The 24,566-nt window shown below is 39.5% G+C and overlaps 1 protein-coding gene across 2 annotated transcripts; it reads left to right on the plus strand.

The window, feature by feature from the left end:
* Positions 1–398: 398 nt before the first annotated feature.
* Positions 399–21,763, plus strand: LOC113668551 (xaa-Pro aminopeptidase 1). 2 transcript variants are annotated; one of them, XM_027184473.2, is made up of 26 exons: positions 399–756; positions 880–941; positions 7,433–7,549; positions 7,621–7,684; positions 8,381–8,485; positions 8,661–8,701; positions 9,451–9,502; positions 9,942–9,964; positions 10,247–10,370; positions 10,505–10,600; positions 11,365–11,446; positions 11,887–12,022; positions 12,781–12,828; positions 12,967–13,056; positions 13,854–13,904; positions 16,144–16,208; positions 16,528–16,605; positions 17,282–17,353; positions 17,523–17,583; positions 18,146–18,215; positions 18,332–18,436; positions 18,520–18,594; positions 18,831–18,907; positions 19,433–19,480; positions 20,563–20,613; positions 21,196–21,763. In XM_027184473.2, exons 1-26 carry the CDS (start codon positions 723–725, stop codon positions 21,403–21,405), a joined length of 2,037 nt encoding a protein of 678 aa, XP_027040274.2. In that variant the 5' UTR covers positions 399–722; the 3' UTR covers positions 21,406–21,763. The 2 variants fall into 2 exon arrangements, with proteins under 2 accessions (XP_027040274.2, XP_089055014.1); XM_089198888.1 differs by lacking the exon at positions 12,967–13,056.
* Positions 21,764–24,566: the final 2,803 nt, after the last annotated feature.

The following is a 24,566-nucleotide window of genomic DNA, read 5'->3' on the forward strand; positions in this document are numbered from 1 at the left end:
AACTTCACTGAGTGATTCATGCGTCAATCACAAACTCATTTCGCTCTAAGAAGATATAGAAAAAAATCTCGCGCGAAGTGCTGCGGAAGAACTGATCCTTTTTTGTTTTGCTGATCTTTTGCATTTTTGTTGACACTTGCGCTACTTGTGTTGGCTTGCAACAGAAGGAGAATTTGCTGCCAGTATAACCATTTTCAGGGTATGAGTTACAGTCAGTTCAATAGGCGGCGCTCAAATTCATTTCCCTCGAAAGCGAGAGGGTCAGATCCTGCCATTTCACGCCAAACTATACTTGCATTTTTTTCTGATGAAATTGATCCAGACTTATCTTACAAATCATGACAGTTTAATGGTCAACAAAAGGTGTATGTTCGTTGGCCAAAAATTTGGAAGCCTTCGAGGCAGGACGTCGGCTCCTTTGAAGATTGGCGAAAATTTGGCGATTTGCAAAAATTTGACCAATTTTTCAATTTGGGGTCGCTTTTATTGTACGTTACTTGTTGACAGATCTTCCATCTAGACAAACAGGAAAAGCTCTACTACGACTCGGACTTTAGGCTGAGGAGTATACAGAAGAGGGACCTGGGAACGACGTTCAGTAGGCGCGCAGTAATTACACAAAGTATTTTCTTTCTAATCCGGCGACTTAAATTTCACACCGCGGGATTAGCATACCACGTCCTATCTTCTTCTTTCCTGACCCATCCCGCACTGAAGCTGCCATGGATTATCTGAGGCTCTTTTACTTATTTTTCGGTTAGTGAACTAAAATTGTGACATGTAATGAAATTACAAGACAGAATTAAGCCTTACAAGTGTCGTCGCACATCAGCGCATTTTGATAAAGGGGATGTAATGCTCTAATTGTTTTATTTTCAGTGATCCTGTCCTTCGCTTTCCATGGACGTTGCAAGGTATCAGAGCATGTCAGGAACCGAAGGGTAAGTGACTCTGTTCTTCTGTATGTAATTTGCAATAAGACTGCAACAATTAGCTACCGTTTCCGAAATAAACAAGGTGAGTCAGTCTAGCTTGAAGAAGGTTGTTACATAGGTGGCGACTCGCTGCGAAAATAGTCACGCAAGTATGATGCACGCAGTGTTTGACGCTGTGTATTCTCAGTTTTCAAAGTAAGAGTTTCATATGAAAGGAAGAAACCTTCGTTTATAAATAAGTAAAAGTATTCTACCAGGCAGATCTAATTTACGCTCCCCCTCACCTCTCGGCTCGTAGCCATTCTGTGTTAGAACAATTGTATTAGCAATTATTTCGGCTTGGGTTTTTTATCAGTATTGAACAGTGTTATCAAAATGTAATGAAACTTCACTTGGATCTTTTAAGTCATATTCTGTAATATTGTCGAACCCTGAGGCATTTCAATGGAATGAATCATGAAGTTATTTGAGTGAATGTTTGCGGTTTCCGTGTAGCCTCCATGGACCTTCAAGGCCGACTTTAAAGAAAAGGGAGAAGTGAGAGGTACTCAAATGTGTGCTCGATTCGAAAACGTTAAGATCCTAACGTTTGTGGTTCGCGTTTGTACTGATTTTTTCCCACCTCTCTTTCCTTTGCACACCAGCCATACTGGATTCGACTAGCGATTGAAATAATACTCAGAAAAACAAGGTATGGTTGAGGTCTCTCAAAAAGAAAAGTGCTCCTTTTTTAGTAAAGAGGAAGTTTAAGATATAAGCAAAGTTAATGGATTTGGCATTTGTTGCTGTATTTTACGCGTGTGCTTTGAGGCAATGACTACCAACAGCGTTAGGGAGTCCCAAAGGTTAAATTCATGCAATAAAAACGCACCCATGTGTTTCATTTGTTCGACGAGTCATATTTTGGCAGTATTTTGACAGCAGCAGAGCTGTTGCCATAGGAAAGCGTTAAGGAACTAGCAGACAACGCCTGGGAGATTGTTTAATAGAATAAACAGAACTGTGAAGAATGCAAAGAAGGGAAAACAAAGATCTCCAAATATCCAAATTGGTCATTTGATCTTCAATCATCTGTAACATAGTCTATTGTGTAACATTACGCCCGATCCGCACTAGCAAAAAAGTTGTTTGTTACTGGGATACCTGTGGTAGCCCAGTCATAAAATGCCTTTGTTTTTTTGTCGTCTTTTTTTTTTTTTTTTTTTTTTTTTTTTCCTCCGCCACAAAATGGAAAAATTGCGCAATAGTACCCAGTGGTCATTGGGCCCTCAACACCATGACAACTAACTGTGATCCAATGAGGGTGAAGGTTTTCACATGCTGATCACGTGTTATCTTGATGATGATTGACGTTGTCATGCACGGACAGGTCCGGGTCACATGACGAACACGAGATTTTTGCTTAGAAAACTCTTCTGTCGGTAGATAGGCCTATGTTTGAAATAGGTGTATGCCCTTAGCCAGACTTGAGCTCACTATTTCAGTAGTACGACACCCGTAGTGTCACTACACTTGATTCCAAGGATCCAGTACCATCCAGGTATCCCAGTTACCCTGCTTACAGGGTCTAGTTCAGACAAAATTCCTGTCATCACCAACCTTCTACAAGTGCGAATGGTTTGTCGCGACTTGACAAATTTTGGCCGAAGCGGACAAATCTTCAGACGCACCGCCGACAAAATTTGTCCAAGGTAAACACTGGACGAAATCGTTTAAATAAACAAAATTTTGTTTATCTTGTCATTCATATGTCATAAAAGCTTTTAACCGTATAAACTTAGCGTCTCAGTTGTTTCTCGTGTTGCGAAACTAGATTTTAAAATTTTCGCAGAGGATAAAATGAATCCTCATGGCTGGAATTTAAACCCATTGGCAAGCTATCCCTCTGAACAACCGTATTCTGTAAGACACTGGCACGTCCCCACTTACGATGACCAGTTTAGCCATCTGCATGTTGCAGGGAGATTTTTCTAGAATGGAGCAAATTTTTCAAACACGTCAGTTTCCATCTGACGAAGTAGAAGTAGAAGAGGTCATTGCACAAGAGTCACAAACGCAGCCACAAGCTCAAACGACTGGAAGCAGCACAAAAGAAAAAGGAATAGGAAAGGCAAGCTATGACAAGTGGACAAACGAGGAGCAAAGTTTTCTAGTTGATCTCTGGGCTGAAAAACACAACCGTCTGGAAAGTAAGGAAGCAAGGAAGGATTGGCTTGAAATCGACAACGAGATTGAAATGAACTTTGGCACCAAAAAGACAGCCGAAAAATGCCAGCGAAAGATCAAGTATCTGATTGACAAATATTAAGACGCAAAGTCATGGAATAAGAGTCAGACGGGAGGTTACAAACGTAAAAGTGTTTTCTACGACAAAGTAGACCGAGTTCTTGGAACACGAGATATTGTTACCATGAAACATGTGGTCGAAGCAGGGACAAGCACTGCTTCTCCGTCTTCTCTGAGCGCAAACCCTCCAAGTGATCATGATGGCTCACAGCCAAGCACGAGCGGAACGCCAAGTCCTCCACAAAAAGTAGCATTGCTTCTAGTGGTACCAGTGGGACCAGCAAAGAAAGGAAGCGCACAACGAAGAGGAAAGTGCCGACCGAAGACGCTGGAGAGGAAGGGGCAGTTTCCATCAAGAAAAGCCTCGAGTCAATAGAAAAGTAAGGCGAAAAGCTCACTTCGTTTATGGAGGGTATGCAGCAGAACCACGGCAAACAATTAGAAATGATGGCATCTTTCATGGGCTCTCCTCTGGAAGCCATAAAGGATGAAAAATAGACGCCTAGCAGTTTAACTTTTTACCAGTGGACTGTTCAATCTGATGATTCATATTGTTACAGTTTGTAGAGTTTATATAGTTGCAAATATATCTTTGATTTTTTGTTATTATTAACATGGTTTGATTCAGTTTATAATATTATAGAACAGTTTCGTCTTTTTGATCGTTTACAATCGTAGGAACATATTTGAGTTCCATTTCAAATGATCAGACTTGATTTATTAAAGTAATTTTCGAGTGAAGGACGGATCATGGATAACATGCGTGATTCAATTTATTGTAATTTTAATCATTATTCAATGAAGTAAAAAATTAAGAACACGACAGCAATAGCAAGCAATCATAACTTAATTCTCGATTTTTTTTTGTTCTATATAGTTCACTGAAATTGTAATAGTGTATGAATTTTTTGTATTCATAAATTATATTTGCGTGCTTTGAAAGGAAGAATATCAACTAAATGTTGTGGTTCAGTCACGCACTCTCTTAACACACTTCGAACATCGTCCCCATCCCTCACAACTTCATCGTTGTTGCTTTCATGTCCTTGCTACGAGGGTCATCATTTTCATCATCACTCCATTCGTCTTGATTCAGTAGACAAAAGTTGTGAAGGACTGCACAAGCAACAGCGTTTTTGTTGGCAAATGAAATTTTACTATCCAGCCGTTTCCCCTGTATACGCCAGCGATTTTTTAACATCCCATAAGCGCACTCTACTGCTACCCTATGCTCTGTCTCCAGCCAGATAGGGTTTGATATCATTACCCCCAATTTGTACTGAAGGACCCGTCAGAATCTGATCATGCTCTGCAAGATCAAATATTGTACTATTTCGTAGGACTCTCGCATCATGCATACTGCCTGGAAAGCCAGATGCAAAGTCAAGGAAGCGTTTCCCGCCATCGACAATAGCTTGAACAATGAAGTGTTGTTAGTAGCGACTGAAATAGTCCACCGCACTGTCTGGAGGGGCAGCTATTCTAATATGGGATCCATCAATTGCACGAACAATGTTCGGGAGATAAGAAACATCTTGAAATGTCTCTTTGCAATGCCGTGTTTCTGCCTGTGTGATGGGAAACTTTATGTAATCATTCCTGATGTTGAAAAGAACCTCCATAACATCTTGCACTGCTTCTAGAACAGTCGACCTTCCAACGTTGAAAACCGGCCCAATACTACACGTACGAGTTGCCGTGAGCTAGACGGAACAAACCAAGCGCGAGAACCTTTTCTGGCGCAATGCAGTCACGCAATCTCGTATTTTCACGAGTTACGGCTGGCCGTAAGACGTTCAACAGAATATCAAAGGTACATCGGTTCATTCATAGTTGCTTTCTGAAATAATCCCCGGGAATCCTTCGGTCATTGTAGTGAATCTCAAACCAAGACTAGTTTGATCTTGGAAGTTTCCAAAAGTATGGGTTGTGTAGACGTGCCCGGCGTCTCTGTCTTCTACAGTATTAATCGTTAAGAGGGCCACTTGATTTCGAAGATATTGATGCCTCAACAACAGGCACACCATAAGGAGTATTTCGTCTGCCCTCTGAGCGATATTTACAAGAAAGAAGAATGCAACAAGTAACAAAATTTGAACGCGCTCTATTACCCCGCCAGATGAAGTCAATGTTTTAGCGCGCAGCAGAATTAAATAAATTATAATGAAATATAATATTGACGGTGTTAACACAATTTGAAGACTTTAACCTTGTCAATGCGGATGCAACAGACGAGACAAAAATTGTCACGACAAAATTTTCCTTGGATTTTGTCACGGACAATTGCGATTTTGTCTGCTAGCGCGGATCGGCCCTTAGGGCCGGCTGGCAAGTTATCAATCTGTCAACAAGTAGCTGAAGATAGGTGCGACCCTCAGTTTAAAAAAAATTTGCCAAAATTTTGCGAATTCCTTACATTTCCCCAATCTCTCACAGAAAACAAGGTTTCCACATTTTTTGCAAAAGAACTAATTTTTTTTAGGGAAAGATGTTTTTCGTCTTGTCACGAGCGTGGTACAAAGAAAAAATTCTTAGTCTCCATGAGGATTGAAACCTCAGATCTTCGGATTTCGCGCTCAATGCTTCACCACTGAGCGTCCTGCAAACTACTAGGATCAGCAGGGTCGATAGTGTCATGTTTGTAAATAGAATAAAAGAGATGGTAAGTTTTGAGCTTCGAAGAGAAATAGAGAAAGATGATCAGAAGAGACTTTACTGATCCTAGCAGTATGCAGGACGCGTATCATATGAACTTCGTAATAGACCTCACTCAACGTAGAGTCTCTGTGGCTCAGAGGTAGAGCGTCGGTGGTGTGGAATGCCCCTTTGTTACCTTTGTAACCATTCTGTTACGCTCTTCCTGAACGCCCTAGCCCTAGCCCTTTGCTTGACGTCCTTAGGGACGACTTTTAAGGACACTATACGACCCCTCAGGCAATAAGATATGATGCTCGCCGGCCAATTAGAGAGATCATAGCAGCACATGAGACGTCACACTTGATTCTCAATAAGTTGAACCTTCCTGGGAAATTGAGAGAGATTCGAGAAATCGGTGCGCAAGTTATACATTAAGAACAAATAAATGTGAAATTGGTGTTTTCTGTATTTCTATTCGCGCAGAGTACATTTTTGTTACTCTGTAGAAAAGGTTGAATGATGTGGACCATTGTAAAAAGGTAGTTCCGCATGAATAAGAAAAATTTTCGGAGCATAAAGTACTGTTTAAAGTACTGTGGGAACTGTTGCAAAGGAGCTTCTCGCTCCCAGCTCTTAAAAAGGGAAAAAGCTTCGAGAGATCTTGAATCGAGAGATTAGTGAAACTTTGGTTGACGAAAAATTCGACTAACAAGAGGCTTTTTTTAAGCAACTCGTCTGGTTAACTGGAACTAGGCAATTATGAGTTGAGTAAGGATACTTGGGAAAATTGAACTTTTTCTAGTTTACTCAACTTGATATTTGCAAAGCTTTATTACTTTGTATGTTCACTTTTTTGGGAGGTTTGTTTGTGTAGTTGATTATTTCAGTACTTGTGTGGCATAAGTAGCTTCAAGAGAAAATCTTGGTGATTTTTTTATCTAACTCGGGCGAGAATCGATGTTAAAAAGATTAAGTGTAAATAAGGCGTGGAATTGCGCCTAGTACAGGCGCCAATGCGACTAAATTTTTAAACTTTGGCGACCAAATCCTGAAAATTAGTCGCCAAATTGGCGACTATAATTTTTCATCATAACTTCACCAAGAGATATAGTGAATTTAAAAGATTTGCAAAGATAAATCCGCGGCAAACTACCTCATTAACTTTGTTTCCAAAACGCGGCACATGCATCTCGATCGATAACTAGACGCCATCATGGATTAAGGTGAGCTTGAGCTTTGTATATCATCCATCCTACTGTCCACTTTGTGGCGCGTTAAAGATATTTTCCCTAACTTAAGTTTGGAGGACTATCTAGAACGCTGACAGAAAGGTTTTGTTTGTCTTTAAAAGTGGGGACCAACATTTTTTGAATTGGCTACCACTTTGGAGAATCCAGGAGCCAAGTGGCCATCAGAAAAAAAATATAATTTCACGCCCTGGTAAAGCGTGTTTAATAAACACGCGACGAACATTGGTGTTCGCGAATTTCTTTATTTCAATTCTAATTATAAAAAATAGGACTGTATTTATCCTCGAGCACAGCTTTACTTTGCGACTTCCTTTTTAATTTCAGGCTCCGTCCCCAGCTCTGCCCAAAGTGAATACAACTGAGCGTCTGAGACAGCTGCGAGAGAAGATGAGAGCTGAGGGCATACAGGCATACATTATCCCCTCTGTTGACCAGCACATGGTAAGCTATTTAAACTTGCAACTCCACACACAGGTTTGACAATAACATTGTTGCTCTCTTATTTATTTCAGAGTGAATATGTTGCAGATCACTTCCAACGACGTCCATACATATCTGGGTTCACGGGCTCCGCCGGCAAGTACTAGTAGTGTACTAATATATATCGGATATATGATGTTTGCTGTGCCTGATGTCTTACTCAAGACCAAGGGTGCATTTTTTCCGATAAGGATCGGCCCAGATTAGTAAATAACGTTTTTTTTTTTCTGCTGTTTTTCGTTTCCCGCTTTGGAACTAATGGCGTGAAAAAAATTTCGGACCGTGGTCGGTATTATAAAAAGCTGGACCGGCTACGAGCGCGTGTTTGGCCAATCAGATTCGATTATTAAAGATTCCTGCCCGTTTAGATGCTTCGGAAAAATAAAATTTAATGCTATTCCGGTTGTCACTAAAATATATGCGCAAAAATTGATTTTCGGCTCGCAAAATAAAGGCTATGTCTAGAAATATTACTGTTCCATCTAAGAAGTAATAACTGACCGCAAATTAATAGGAGTGTTTTAGTCTATCTGATCACGCTTAAAACTAATAAGTAATTCTTTTGACCTGCGGATGGCGGATGATATACAGATAAAGAAATGATCTTCGCAGCTGAGCTGCACCTGAAAAAATTGTGGAAAAGAACCTGTAAAAATCCTTTCTTCGACGGGATTCGAACCCATTCTTCCTAGGCTTGTTTGTTGTTACCATCAACCGAGTTGCGATGCCTCATGTTGAGAGCAAGGTAAATCTTAGTCTCTGTCTTTTATTTCTATTGTATGTCACATGTAGGTGATGCAGTGGTAACAATGGACAAAGCTGGAATGTGGACTGATGGTCGGTATTTCAATCAAGCTGGTATGCAAATGGACGACAATTGGACCTTAATGAAAGACGGTAAGCTGTTCATAGTCCTTCATTTATAGTTAGCCTTTAACAGAACAGCAGGCATTTTTTAACCGAACTCGTTGCCCGAAAGTACTGGTTCTTGGTTAGGAACTTAACGGGTTCAAGCTCCCCTTTTCGTATGATATGCTTTTGATTAATGAACGATTATCGATGTTCGATCTAGGTATGCCAGGCACACCGTCGCAAGCAGAATGGCTCGCAAAGGTAATGAAGTGCTACCCTTATTGTATGTGGAACCATTTGGAGATTGCGCCATTATCGCTTGATTACGTATTTTTAAATATTCTTCATGTCCTATTATTTGTCACTGATCACCATAAGAAAATTAGAAGGCATAATTTTTTTCTCTACAAATAACGTTCTTTTAGAAAAGTCCATACAAAAGGCTTTCTCTCTCTCAAGGATCAAATGACAGGGATAGTCTATGGCATTTTTCATGGCCAAGCCATCTCATCACAAATAGAATGAAAGTGGGTTTCCATTATTCACTCCAGTATAAACGAATCCACTATGTACCTTTGTTTATAATCATGACGTCAACTAACATTTCATCCGCGTTTCATCCTCTTGTATGCTACTGGAAGGGTTTGGTTACAAATTTTCCAGCCCAAAACTTACCGTTTTCAAATGCTTTATCTTACTTTAAGCATATGAACCTGCCCAGATTTCTTCAGAAGATGTTATTTTTCTTTAACTGTAAAGAACAATTTAGAGTCAGTTAACCTCTAAATATAACTATTTTCTTATGCCGAAAGAACCAAATGTTCACAATAGTGTTAACAAGGGTTCACCTTAAGTTTTGTCCAATACGTTGCTTCTTGGAATTTACCAGCGTATCTTTGATCGTTTAAGGGAGATAGTATGACGAGATACGTGACTTGAAAATCTATAACTTTACTTATATCTAGAATATATCTTTCCTAATTTTCTTGTTGTCCGGTAATTGATTGTAGGAACTCGAAGTCAATGATAAAGTTGGAGTTGACGCCGATCTTTTCTCCATTGGTGAGTTATGAATAGTATTGAAACATTCAGAGCTATTTTAAATAGGGCATCCAAAGTAATCCGGAATTCCTTTATATTCGTTTTGCTTCAAAAGCCCTCTGATTGGTCACCCGTGTTATTCCCTCAACCAGTAACGTGAAAAAGGTAACAAATTACCCTGTAGTCACTCACGTCTGTGCCGGCTCCAGGTACTTCATTTGGGTTCTTATTGCCTCCCAGCCATATCCTCGTTGTCCAATTGGTTTTCAACATTACTTAGGTCTTGCTTAAAGGCCACTTAATCTAACTAAGTTCTGCGTGAACTTGGAATTGGGGCTTAGGTGGTCCTGTGGGTATTCCACTGGTTAAGAATTCGGGGTAGTTGGAGTGAGTTACACGATAAATATAAATGATACCAATGATAGAGATAATATTGTTTGAAATGCTTTGATTTTTGCAGATAGGTTTGAGACCATGCACAAGGTAGGTAGAAATGAGGGATACTTTTAGACAATTAATCCACTTTAGTCGAAGATTACGAGTACGTTACGCATTGTTAAAGTAATTTACATGTCCCAACATACTGTCTGGATCATCTCCCTTGAACAGTTTTGTAAAGTACATTTAAAGACATTTAACTGTAAGAACGAAACCTTTGAGAGTTGGACAAGAATCAAATGTTTGAATTCTGAACTGTTGATGTCGGATTCGCGATAAGAATGACCTTTCATTGTCTCATATAGCTTTCGCTGTTCAATTTTATAGGAGCTTGCAAAGTCCAAGATAACATTGACGGCTGTTACTGAGAATCTTGTGGACGAAATATGGACAGAAGGCAGACCACCTCTGAGCAACGCTACAATATTTGTCTTGGAAATGCGGTACACAGGTTGGAAATACTTTGTATTTCATAATAAAGGCATAGTGCGACGTTTGCTTTCTTCGTTTCCTTCAGTCTTTTCCTCCACCTTTTCTGTACCATCCGTGTTGTATCACTTTATATTTCTGTTTAATTTGTTTCAGGGAAGTCGTGGGAAGACAAAATTAAAGACCTTCGCGAGCAACTGATCTCGAATAGTGCGACTGCGTTCATTGTGTACAAACTTGATGAAGTAGCTTGTAAGTGACTTACCTTTGGTATTGGATTTTCGAAAACGCGGCAGTAGGGAATTAATCCCACTCGTATTCCGTCGCCCCAGCACTAAGGACTTACAGGTCATGACACTTGCTTCAAACACAAATGTCTTGTCTTCTAATTGGCTTAGAGCATGAAAACATGTCAGGGCTTTCTCCTGAGAAATCGAAGGCCGGGATACAGCGCTTAAGTGCTTAAGTGATGTTGTATTCCAAAAACTGATAGTCATACTCTGAAGACTGGGGATAAAGCTGACTGAGGCCTGTTCTACGTCCGCCTTTAAATAATGATATTTGATTCTTATTCGTAACATCGAAGCGAACTGACAAGCGACAATCTGTCACTTTATACCAGGGTCGAACTTATTTTTTTAGGCGTTCTATGCGTCTTTTTGGGTCTACCTAAGTATGTCTTTGGGCGTTCTATGCGTTTTTTTTTTCGTATATTCACAACTCGATATTGTAATGTTGAGTACACTTCGATGGGTCCCTGATATTTAGGTGATACAGATGGATAATTTTCGTGCGCCACCCAACCTGATTCTTTTAAGGCCATTAGGTGCTCGTTGTTGTGGGTAAATTTCCGAATCGGGTTGCAACCACCTTCATGTTCACGGCACAGTCTTGCAGAAGAAGCCTGGTCTCGAATTCGCCTATTTAACATTTAGTGAATATGTATTATGGAGGCGAAGGGTCTGAGAGAGGTATGTACATGGAATGGATTTTATGATGTGATTTGATGTTTTTAGGGCTGTTGAACCTAAGAGGAAAAGATGTTCCATCCAACCCTTTCTTCTTCGCGTTCGTCATCGTCACCAAGGAAAAAGTAAGGTAAGTTCGAAGTTGGATTTGGCCGCAAGCATGTTAATGGAACTGTCGACTGCAGATGTTGTTATTGTTAGATATTGTGCAATTTACACATAGATTAACATTAGAGCTGCACCCAGAAACAGTCTTAATAAATACGTCATAGAATTAGTGAAACCTGGAGAAGAGATAAGATAATTTTCTGAAAGATTATGGGTAGATTGTTCGTTACTTTCGATATTATAAGGGCCCAATCAGTCCAAAGGAATTTGTTTTCGCCAAATCTGCTATATTCTTTAGAAAAAGCGTTGTTTGATTAAATAAATTGTCTGCTTTGAAATATACCGGAGACCATTTTAGTTTTCTTTTCAATTTCTGTGGATTATGCTTTTCTCTTGTTAGCCATATCTTAGCAAAGAGTCACAAAACGTCGCCTAATTAATCGAATATTTTTTCCTGTTCAGAGTTTACGTTGATGATTCCAAGTTAACCAATGACGTGAAGAAACATTTAAGTGACGTTGAAATAAGTCCTTACAACACATCCGTTCTGATCGCTGACATAAAAGCAGAAGCAGTTAAACCCAACGCAAAGATTTGGGTAAGTCCAGGTGGTCGTTACTTCTTCTGAGTTTTACCCTTTATACTTCGTTGTGCTATGGTATAGCATTGTTCCTACGATATGAACGGTTAGTGAATTTAACAATTAGCGTATTCACCCTAGATTTCTATGTAAGTTTGTCGATGAGGGTAAAACCCTCAACGACGGCAGAAACCTTTAGCTCATAATTTTTTGGTTGAATAGATTATAACAGCTTTCCTATTGCCTTGTAAAATGATTCAGACGTCAGCAACGCCGAAATGAGACGTACCAGTGATAAGGGTTTTTTTTATTGACGAACAACTCACATACATCGATTTCAAGATAACATTTCATTGAAATGTAATAGCTGTTTATACCGGTAATGTGGCGTAACCTATGACCTTTCTTATCCCTCGAAACTATGATCAATATGTCCTACATCAGTCACATGTCACAAGCGCAGTCCCGATGCTCCTACACTGCATTTCGCTTATAAGGAGAGACTCCAGCTAAGCCCTGAATCTTGGCGAGCGCAATTCTATCTGCCAATGCTTCTTTGCTGGGTGGAGACTTATCCAGGGTAGTAGATAGCGTTCCACCGCCATCAAGCAGTTTACGAGCAACTAGCTGTAAATTTTCGCTTTGAGTTATAATGGCGGTGCAGCAGCGGTTGCCTAAGTGACGCCCAATTTCTGAGGTGCCAGATCAGGAGTATCCCCCATAGCTTTACGTGTGGTGTTTTAAACCGGATTGTTTTTGTGTGTTTTGGTCACTAGTTGAGCAAGTATGCCAGCCCTTACTCTGCCATGGACGCAATTGGTAAGGTAGGTAGTACACTTTGCAGCCTAAAGTTGTAGAGATTTCGTACATAGACAGTTTATCAGTACACTTTCACTTTACCGTCTTGGTGGTTATTAAGTAGACATTACACTCAAAAGTTACTTGTTTACTTTAAATAATAGCAAGACAAGGTACTGTTGAAGGACTCACCCATAGCATTGCCAAAGTCAATAAAAAATTCCGTAGAAATCAAAGGAATGAAGAACGCTTACGTAAGTCTAACGTTGTTTTCTGTTTATAACATTTTTAACCACAATTTAGTTTCTTGAGTTCTTTCTCCGGTGGCCGTTTTCCGATGGAACAACCCTCCACCTCGCAGTTGTAACTATTTTCCGGTTTCAATACGAATACAAGTCGTAGGAATGGCTTCAATGGGTAGGAGCTGCAAGGGAGCGAATGGTCTCTACAAGTCTACTCGTCTAGCTGTACCTAACTATACCTGGAAATTGCCACCAACCACATTCTGTTTTTTGACGTCTGTAATTTGTGGTTGAAATTTAACAGGGTTCCCACTGTAGAACTATAAGAGACATCGCCTTTAGACTGTATGTTCGAGAGATGAACAGAAACAGCTTATTTTTCATTCAAAGGAGCTTCTGCTCCATCTCCCTTGTAACTATTTGAACAATTTCCCCTTACTTTCTCCATTTTTCTATTGAGCCCTGGACTCCAGGCTTAATAATCAACCGCTGCTCGGGAAAGAAGCCTTCGCTTTTCCCTCGAGAAACGAAGACTAAAGTCGTGAGAGCGACAGAAACTCCTCGCCTTTGATTCGCTTATTTTTCACTGTTCCTACTTGGATGACTAGTTTCTCTGACTTCTGCCGGATCATTCCTGTTTAAGTGTTTTGTCTCCTTCTTTCTAATCGTGTACACCTCTGTTCAAAGCAAAAACCGTTCAGCAAATCGTTCTATCTTATCATCTTATTGTATTGTTTCGTTTTGGCTCAATAAAAAATTAGTTATTTTCGGTGAAGTTAACAGAGACACGTACCTTTCTTTTTCTGCAGCTTAAAGACAATGTTGCCATGGTAGAATTTTTCTATTGGTTAAAGAATGAGGTAAGTAAGTGTGAAGTAAGCATAGTGACTTACGAATACTAAAAAATAACTTTGAGGAAGAAAAGGGCCTCAGTGAGCCGGGTTAGGTACGATCTAATGAATGTCCGAAAAAAAAAGTTTATTTCAAGCACTTTACTGAATTTCAGGCCACCGTGGTAGACGTTTGTCAGTAGTATCAGGTTTTTATCAAATTCGTATTGGGACACTTGCAGACTCGGGGACATATATTGTTCCTTTTGTCGTGCGTCTCACATGACGTGGAAATTAGTTGCGTTTTCTTTCTTTTTTCCTTTGCTCCTTTTGGTGTTATTATTTTTTCATTAAAAAAAACAACTCTATGTCAGCTTGTAGAGTGGTATGTTGCTCGTACCAGTCAGATTGCCGCTTTAGGGTATGTATCTCGCACCAATTATATCACGGCATTTGGATATCTTGCACCAATCACAGCATTTGGGTGTTGTATTCTTGTAAATTATGTCATGGAATCAGGGGGCCGTGCACAGAGAATGATCTTAACCAGAAATTTTGGGTTCATTTGATAAGTGTAATGGTTGTGGCCTTCGCAAAACCCTCCTCGATTGAGGTCGAGATTTATCGGGATATGAAAGGTTCGCATTTAACTTAACGTATCATTTTTAAGTTAAAAAGTGATTTTTTTTCGCTCCTTCTCTTACGACGCACTCGCTAAACAACTTACATTCCATCACAAGTAAGAAAACATCGTCCAACGTCCAAACTCCCATCAGAACATGCCTAATCATTGCACTAAATGAACATTAAGCAATTTTTCACGTGCTTGATATGTATTCCACCAATCAAGTTCATTTTTGCCACGTTAGACTTCCGTCCATCGCGTGCCATTTCTTGATAAACAACCTGCATTTTATCACGTATTCTAACCGCATTATCCAACCCACTGCAAAAAATTAACACGAAACTAAGTGCTACTGATGGTGAATTTTTCAGGCAATTTTCCCACGTTTTTTACTTTTCCCACAAATGAAATCCACAATTGGGTGCCTTGGATTTAACCTCATCGCGTGTTATTTCCTAGTAAATAACCTGCATTTCATCATGTTTTTCACGCACAAAGCCCGCAAGGTTTTCATTTACTTTTGAAGTAGAAGGGCACTGCCTTGTGAGTAGGCAGGTACACTGTGAAATTGAGGGCAGAAGGCCCGAACCTCTAGGGGGGTCCGGGTCATGCTCCCCTGGGAAACTTTTAAAACTTAAGTCTCCCTGAAGCGCATTTTCCTGCAATCTGGTAAAGAAATCATCCTGGAATGACGCATACTTAATCTAATTATAGTAAAAAAATAATGGTACTCTGGGAGAATTTGTTTATTTCACTACACAGCTATAGCTACATCAAAACACTGTTCTCAGAGCTTCCTTTCTTCTCACAGTTACAAGTTAACTTTAACGGTTATAAACTGATAAAGAGTGAAACTGACAACACTTTTTGTAGTTTATGAAAACTCAAAGTCAGAGCCATAATAATTTTTGGTTAGGGTCTATAGGAGATACAACAGAGTTTCAGTTTGCTTTTCGTAGTAAATTACGTGGAATTAGATTTTTGAGACGACCAACTAATAATTTTGATTTTTTCTGTTAGAGGAACTAATCTAAGCGTAGTCCCTTCGCAACCGTTATTTGATCGTTATTTGACCGTTATTTTGACGCAACGAGCTCACTCCCCAACGGGGAATATAAAGCGTTGTGTGACGAGGCCAAACAGTGGCTGCGAAGGAGGCTACAGTAAGCGTGGCACCAATGCATTTTATTTTTGCTCAGAATTATTTAAAAAATAGAGACAATAGACCACAAAATACCTGTTTGAGTTAAGATCAATTATGTCTTTCCTCTTTCTCTTGAAGTGAAGTAATGCGATATTTTCGTTCTTTTGAAAGTTATAAAAATATTAGGAACAAAGTCTCCTATTACGATCTACCCAGCTAAAAAAATAACTCTTTCATGCTACGCATGCCCATGTTTAGTTTAAGTTATCGTCATCGATTCTCTTAATCAAATTTGTATTTACCTTCACTTTAAAAGTATTTATCTGTTGGACCCAAGTCAAGCACTCAACAGAACACAACCTGAATAAAAAATAATCAATAACACTACAAGCTCAAACCTCTCTTTCAGAGAATGTAGAATTCACCACAATTACGGCCTTTATAAATTATCTTAACCGAGCAATTATGACGTGAACAGCTGTTTCTGTCTTCGTTTGAAGGTGGCTAAAGGTAACAGCGGTATCACAGAAATGTCATCGGTGACTAAACTGGAAGAATTTAAAAGGTGAACACCCTGTGGTTTTGTAGCTGTTGTGACATTTTTGATCAGTAACAACACTGAAGAACTTAAAAAAACAAGTGCATACCCTCAAGATGGCAGTTTTGTTTAAATCACTATCGATAGTGGGGTTTATTAGCGAATATTTATCCATCTCTAGTTGTACTGTCTTTGTGATTTTTTGTATTTTTTACAACATCGACAGTGTCTGTGTTAAACACTTGTCTATGAAGGTAGATATGGCACCAACTGGTCTGCTTTTTGATTTACGGTATTTTATTCCACTTTTTAAACATTAACATCTTAATATCATTGATGATATAAGCGCACAGGAAGGCTATCAAGGCTATAGTTTCGACACCATCGCTGGGTTTGGTCCAAATGGAGCCATTATTCATTACAGGTAGGTAGGTGCACGAGTTCTGTGAGATTTATATGACTTTTTGTATTTTTTATTTATGCCAAGACCTGCAAAGTACTGCAAAAATACCACTAAGACTAGCCTAGTAAGTAAGACTGAAAAAAGGCAAACTTTAAAAGATCAACGCAACCGCCGTGGACGACTTCTTCTCTAGAGAAAAAAAACCTAATTTCTACCCGTTTGATGAGATTATTAAGTTCCACCAACGAGGAATCGTCAGTATTTCGTTTTTCAATGGTACTTTGTGCCCTGATACATAGGCCAGAGGAAGGAACAAGCTGACATTTTAACAACGAAAAACGGACGCTTTTTGTGACTTTTTCTGTTATCAGGGGAATAGTCTTAACAGGCTGGTATAGTTTTATTTTAAAACGCCTTAACGAACATTATTCGGCTTCCAGTTTAAGTCTGTATTTCTATTTTTATTACAGAAGCCTCTTCGGTGCATTTCTTCGATCTTTAGTCTAGAGTTTACAAGTCAGAGTTAACAAGTCCTTGTCTGACAATTGTTATTAAATCGTAATCAACGTTTTTCACGTGAAATAACAACAGCTTACGAAGGTTTCACTCATAAGAAGGGATTGCTGAAAAATTATTTAAATAAGGTTGTTAAATATTTTCTTTTTGTTACTATTTCGCTTTGGTGTGCTTTGTATAGACCAGAGGAGAGCACAAACTTGAAAATCACAGATGAGAACACCTTCCTAGTTGACTCTGGATCACAATTCTTGTAAGTATCGAAGTAGCAACACTCGGACAACATTTATTGACCATCTCAAATGCGTAGTTTTGTTTGATAACAGTCATCTACACTCTCTTGAGGAAAAATTGTAGAGCTTAGATGGTAATGCGAAATGCGTAACCATAAATCCTTCACTACTTTAATTGCATTTCTGCAGAGACGGAACAACGGATACAACTCGCACGGTACACTTTGGAACACCTACACCCCATCAAAAGGTACAGTTGCACTAGATTTCCTGCGTATTCTCCTTAATGGACCTCGTTTAAAATCTCGTAGCACAGTGTCCTACATAAACATGGTCTAGCAAAAAAGGTTGCACAATATCTACAGAAGGACACTTTTGCTACTTACGGATTTCATGCGCACCAAGATTTCCCTACCGAGTGTCTCTTTCGTAGTATGGAGAAAATTATGGCAAGCTTGTCTATGACAACTTCTTTACTTAATAGTTGACTAAAGCTACTTTTGGAGTGAAAAATTGTTAAGCAACAAAACCTTTTGGCTACGGCACTTGCTAAGCGTAGATGACCGATGAAGAGTTTCATCGAGGACACTGTAGAGGCTTTGAATGGAATTTGTACTTTAAGACATTTGCTTTGTCTAACACTGATTATCGCGCTCTACCATTCTTAAAACACCAAGGAAAGCAAAACTTAAAATAGGGGTGACACTAATCCACAAGTTTTGTGACCAAAACCATTTCCTCACCCAATCTTTTTACACGGAAAAGGTACTGGATGACTACGAGTTTAATTTGCCAATCGATTTAATTTACAGGATGCCTATACACGTGTCTTGAAAGGTCAGATTGACCTCGCTTTGACTGTGTTTCCGGAAACCACTCAAGGTTTGTAGTGTTGCTCCCGTAATGGATGATAGAGGTGCAATAGAGTTTTTTGGGAGTTAAAAAACCTACTTAACTGGCTATGGACGCAAGTTAATGCCATCCCACGTTCTCGATAGGGCGCTTTCTAGATGTTGTCGCTCGAAAAGAACTGTGGAGAAATGGTTTGGACTACAGACACGGCACCGGACACGGAATAGGAATGTTTTTAAGTGTACATGAAGGTGAGGCCAGAGAAATGGTTAGAGTAACTAAAGCTGATAAAGCCAGTCAAACCGTTAATAAATGTCACTAATCTACTATGTAGGGCCACAGAAGATATCCATTGGCTGTCCAAAACCTTGGGAAAAACCCGTCGTTCCTGGAATGTTCCAGTCGGATGGTAAGCTTACTGTGATCTTCTCCACAGCCAGAATACCTTTTTAAAATTTTATCAGAGTTTTATGCCTCATACTCCTATTTGAATGCGGAAGAAACAAAGAACAGAAAGGGTGCGTACACAAATCGCATTCTTCTGGATCCTGAATTTAGGAGACGTTGGACGAGTTACATGGCAGTAAAGTTCCATTTCCTTTTATGTTCCCATGCGGAGATATTGGATGATTCCTTTTTATTTAGAACCAGGGTATTATGAGGACGGAAAGTTTGGTATCCGACTGGAAACAGTGATCATGGCTGTCGACGCTGAAACTAAGGTGAGACGAACGGTCACGCCTTCCTTTAAATAACCAGGAAAGCTGGATGAAATTTTTAGTACGAATCCTTCGCAACAATCGTCTCAGCTCGTCACTGAACTCACATCTTGATGCGGAATGGGACGGTTTTTCATGACGAGCTCAAACGACATCTGCGAGTCTTAAACAATAATTTTTTAATACACTTTGACTATGGATGTTGGTGTGACAACAGCCGCGAGAATTTTTAACACAAGTTACCTTGTTGTTTTATGTCAGCTAAAGCCTTACCTTACATGGAGTCACATAACTATTTCATTCTTCAATTAGTCATTAAAGAGGTTTACTCACTTCCAAAATCTTCTGTATAATGCCTGTCTGTCATTTTGCAATCGCTACTGCTCATTGACAACAAAATTATGAAACAAAAACCTCTTACTCCACTACACCCTTCTTTCATAGGAAGTAGAAAATGTTTAGACCTTTCGTCAATTAACGACACTATAGCGATTGATGTTATTCTTTGTCTCTCTCTCTCTTTCTCAGAACACCTTCAACGATGTTAAATACGTGAAATTTGAACCTGTGTCCTTTGTAAGTACAAAAACGTTACCTTTGTAATCAGAAGACGGAATCATAATGAAATGTTACTTTTAACTCTTAGTTTTACCCCACGGTTTGGTTCTGTCGAGCTTGGACTTGTCGTAAATTACTCGAACATTTGTGTCTCTCTTCCCTCGGCTGTTGGAACGTTTTTATTCGTAATGAGAGAAAAAAAAGTCATCATGGAGGGTGAATCACACAGCCGGGTGGGATGGGCTGAACCTATAGTTCAATGGCAGTCGTGAACGAGCATAACGCTGGTGGGGAAAACCGTTTTTCGTCTTGGGACAAAGAAAAAAAATTATAATTTCCCACGAAGAATCGAGCCTCAGACCTTCGGATTTCGCGCTCCGATGCTCTACCACTGAACCACAGTGACTCTGTGGTGAGCAATGCAGATTACGAAGTTCTCATATGACACGGTAGTGTATCGGAGTATCGCAATGCGGAATCCGAAGGTCTGAGGTTCGATTCTTCATGGAATCTCCTCTCATATTTTCACGGAATATCCTCTTCATATTTTCTTTACCGAGGTCAAAACATACCATCTTTCTTATTATATTTACAAACATGAGGCTATCGACAACGCTGATCCTAGCAGTATGCAGGACGCGTGTTAGATACGAACTTCGTAATGGGCTTCACCCCTGATGGAGTCTTGGTGGTTCAGTGGTAGAGCATAGAAGCGCGGAATCCGAAGGTCTGAGGTCCTAATCCTCATGGACACTCTGAATTTTTTCTTTGTACCACGCTCGTGACAAGACGGACAACATCTTTCTCTTTCCCGAGCACACACTTTTTCTTTTTCTTTCCAGAGTTCAAACTTACCACCTTTCTTATTCAATTTACAAACATAACGCTGACGTAATACGGAAGTTGTGTCTAAACAGAGTTTAATAAAAGAAGTGTTTTTCCAGTTGTTGACTTACGCACCAAACGGCCGAGAAGCCAATCTCAGGTCGCACCTGATAGATCGTGAATTTGACGCATGACGAAAGAGTGTGTTGTTTAACCAGATTTTAGTAGCCGAGCACATGAAAGCACTGACAATGATAGACATGTGCAATCGACAGGTGCCATACTGGAAGAAACTGATCGACGTGAACATCATGACTCCCAAGGAGGTAATTAATATTCGTCAATCTAAGTGATCTCTCATGCTAATGGTTCCCTCGCAGCAGTAGTTCAGGCTTGGCACGCAGTAAGCTTTGATAAGAGTAGGAGAGAATTGCGTGACTATTCCAGGCGACGGTTGGCAACTAGGACTTGGGGGAGGTGTTTATTTTGCATAGTTGTGGACCTTAAATGAAGTGTCTCACTACCTGATTTCTCGTCTAACTTATTATTCCAAATTATTTCCTTTAAATGATTGTAAATATTTTATTTACGCTTTGTCTGCCTCGAACAGTTTTTATCCGATTACCTCCATGAAATGAATTGGAGTCGAACGGCTGCTTTGCCGGACGGCTTCACATAAACAAGCCGTTCAGAATCATAAAAAAAATATCAAAAATAGACTGGTTATGACTACTCCTTCCCCTCCTTCTCCCCTCCTTCCACCCCTCTCTCTCCCTCTCGACCAAATCTCCTCCCGTCCGTACCTCTCGAGAGAACAGTAGACTATTAACAGTCTAAATCTGAATTAAAATTTTAAATCGTAACGAAACAAAGACATCAGTGACTGACTTATTTGCTTCTTATCGCAGATTGATTGGTTGAACGATTACCACAAACAGTGCCGAGAAAAGGTTGGCAAAATGTTAAAAGACCAAAAAAAGGAGGACGTTTATAAATGGTTGGTGGAAGAAACTGAACCAATCTCCACGACAAAAACAGAAGTAAATGGTGGGCAGATGCTGGCGGTCTCTCTTGTAACGATCTCGTTTTCTTTCCTTTCCTTGTTTTCCCTTCTGTAAAGTAACATGCTAATTGACAGAATGCACGTCCATGGTAGTAAGGATTTTCAAAAGCCAGGTAGCATTAGAATAGCCATTTCGTGGGAAAAGGGAGTCCTCTTTTATCATTTCGATCAAGTTGTCAGTTTTTAATAGCATAAATGTTATGGTTCAATTTCTTTGTTTAGTCTTAAAACTTCTAAACCAATTTAGTTTGGATGTGCCTGTATCTCAGATCTATAACCATAATCTCAGTTTTAGTCATTTTTGTTTTGCACTTGTACCTAGAGCAGGGGAAAGTTCGTTCGTTCAAAGTTCGTTCTACTTAATGTACTTATGGTATTTGCTACATCCAATAAAGACATATATCCGAGTGTTCCTTGACTTTGTTATGATTATTTTCCAACTACCAAGTTGACCTGACCTTGACAGTGCGATCGAAGGTAGTGTGATACACATATTCTATGTGCTTTCCAGTTTACGGAAGCTTGACGGTAACAAAAAACAGAGGCTGTAACTTCAAATGTTGCCGTTGTTTATTTTTTTTTTTTTTTGGGCCAGGATCGTACGTTGTTTTTGTCAAAGCGTTTCTGTTTGTGACTCTGGATTCTCTCCACGAAAAAAATAGAAGAAAGAAAACGAGAAAAAAATTGATAACCTCTGATTCGTTGTTACTATTCATTATAACAGCAGAAATTTTGGGTGAACGCTAGTAAACCTATCTGTCGTATTTCACGAATTTTCCAACGGTACAAAAATGGGCTCAACGAAGAGTTCACCAAAATTATAGTTTGACAGAGACATCTTGAGGGTTTTGTCCACTCTTTTAATATGAATGGCAATAAACACTCAAAAGAATGGGAGATAACATAGAATAAATGCGGAGTACTCGTGGAACATGTTGTAGAAGGTTTGTTTATAGCGATTTACACTACAACTGAATTTTGTCCTTTGTGGATGATTCGAGTAGGCGTCTCTAGGGTTCACCACACCTAAACGGCCATTTTGTTGTTTAAGACTCAGGTAAATCTTCAAGTATGGAGCGGTCGTTAAGATCAAGAACAGTGTTAGTACAGCATTAGCAAAGGCGTTGTAAGAGTTGTGATTCCACAGAGGTAGCGACATTCCTGCAATGGTGAGTAGCCATAACAAGATAAGTAAGGTGACAAACCGTTTCTTCTTGACTAATACACAATATCATCGTCCCGATCGAAGACACGGTATATCATCCCGATCGTCCGTCAGGAATCAACCTGCCTGTTCATTGCCATTAAAACGGCTGCATGAAGAGGGTGGGCAATTGCACCAGCTCCAAAATCGGCTAATGCCAAAGTGAACAGAAAGGCCTTGAGCACCGAATGTACCTGTAGAAAGGAAATTTTCCAAAACGCAACGATGATGAAAGTGTTACCAATAATTGCCACAACAGAGAAAACGGTGTTGACAGCAATGTCGACTATGTACCAAGTGAGAGGGATATCAGAGTGTATTTAGAGGCCATTTAAAACAACAGAGAAGTTGTCAGCCATTCTTTGTCCATTTACAAATACTGATACCTCCAAGCTGAAAGTGAATACGAGAAGACCTAACTTCCAGCGAACCTATGCTTATTGAGGAAAAGCTCAGAGCTCTGACTTTACTGAAATTAATCGCCTGATTTTCTTTTAGTACACAGATAAGTTTTAATCAGTTTGATTTCATAAAACAGTTGTCGAGGTGACAAAAGTAAATGGGAAATATCCGTTTGTAGTATAAATAAAATGTACAATGCGTTGATTTAATCAATAGTTACCTTTTTGCGAATAAATTGTTTTCTGAAAATAAACAATGAGAGTTCAAATTGAAACGAGAAACCTGCAACGTGCTATCAACGTTATAATAGTATAAGGGAGCGCAAATTAATTGTATTCGTGAGTATTCGACGGAGACACGAGTGATAAAGTTTTCTGTTTGCCTGGTTGTTGTCGTTTTCCGCTCCCTTTACCTTTTTGTGGCCCGTTTGCAAGTGTTTCTGCAATTTTGTTTTCCATATGAACTTCCGTCAATGATCATCAGTACTTTTCTACATTCGTTTCATGCAAATGTATAAATAACCGAGAAGAACTGGGAAGAACTACTAATTGATGTGGGAGCAGCGCTTATCTATTGGCTATTGACCACTAGTGACTGATTACCTTTCGATGGCCATCTGGTTTGGTGCACGGGTTTATTTAGTACTAACTTTCATTGGGAAGAGATCCAGGATTGGTTGTGGTTCAAAGTCATAAAATACTTTAAACATCAGCAAAAGGATGCGCCTCTCATAGAGATAATCCATTGGAAACCACTTAAATTCCTTCAGAGTAGTGCTATCACTGTCGATTGACTGTACTTTGTTTATAATGTGACACGCGCTAGCATGGATGCAATTCAATGATGTAGAAGAGGTGTAGAGCAATTTGAATATACAGCTCACAGCCAGCTAAATACATTTTCCTTGTTAAGAAATAAACAGTTCTGCTGAGCAACAGATAGCTTTAACATAGATGTAGCTCATGCATACTTTATTCGGCCTTGAAGTAGTAGAGATAGACTGTCATCACACATCGGAAATTTGGATTACTTGGACAATAAAAACCTGTTTCTCGTACCTTTGTTTTGCGCTGCGAAGTCAAGTGTGTAAATTCTTTGAATTTAATGCAAATTTGTGGGTGCAAGATAACGGTCTTTTTTAAAACCTCCGAACAATATCCCAAGATGTTTGCCCTTCTTACTCCGCTCAGTGTTTCACTTCAGTATTAACCCGAGGTAAATCTGCAGCTATCATGGTCAACTTAACCTATGTCAGGCTTCTTGTCGGTCGACAAGGGATATTTAAGAAATTTAGTTTTGCTGTGACATGTTTCTATTCACTGGGAAAAGGAGACTTCCTCAAATTGAAACGAATTAAGAACAAGTAGAAGTAGCAAGTTCCTTTTAAGTTTAATAATTTAGAGAAACCAGAAATATCCATAAATTTCAACTGAAGGTTTCAATCAATGCGTTGACAAACACATAGAACATAAGCTATAATATGTATCAACATACGGTTCGAATGAAGAGTAATATTTTGACGCAACTATAATCTTAAGGGAAAGTACGTTTTTTCTTGGGGGGGGGGAGGACTGGGGAATTTTGGTATTTTTTCCAAAGGAAAGTCTTGG

Source organism: Pocillopora damicornis, chromosome 3, assembly GCF_964200805.1.
Source record: "Pocillopora damicornis chromosome 3, jaPocDami1.2, whole genome shotgun sequence".
NCBI lineage: Eukaryota > Metazoa > Cnidaria > Anthozoa > Scleractinia > Pocilloporidae > Pocillopora > Pocillopora damicornis.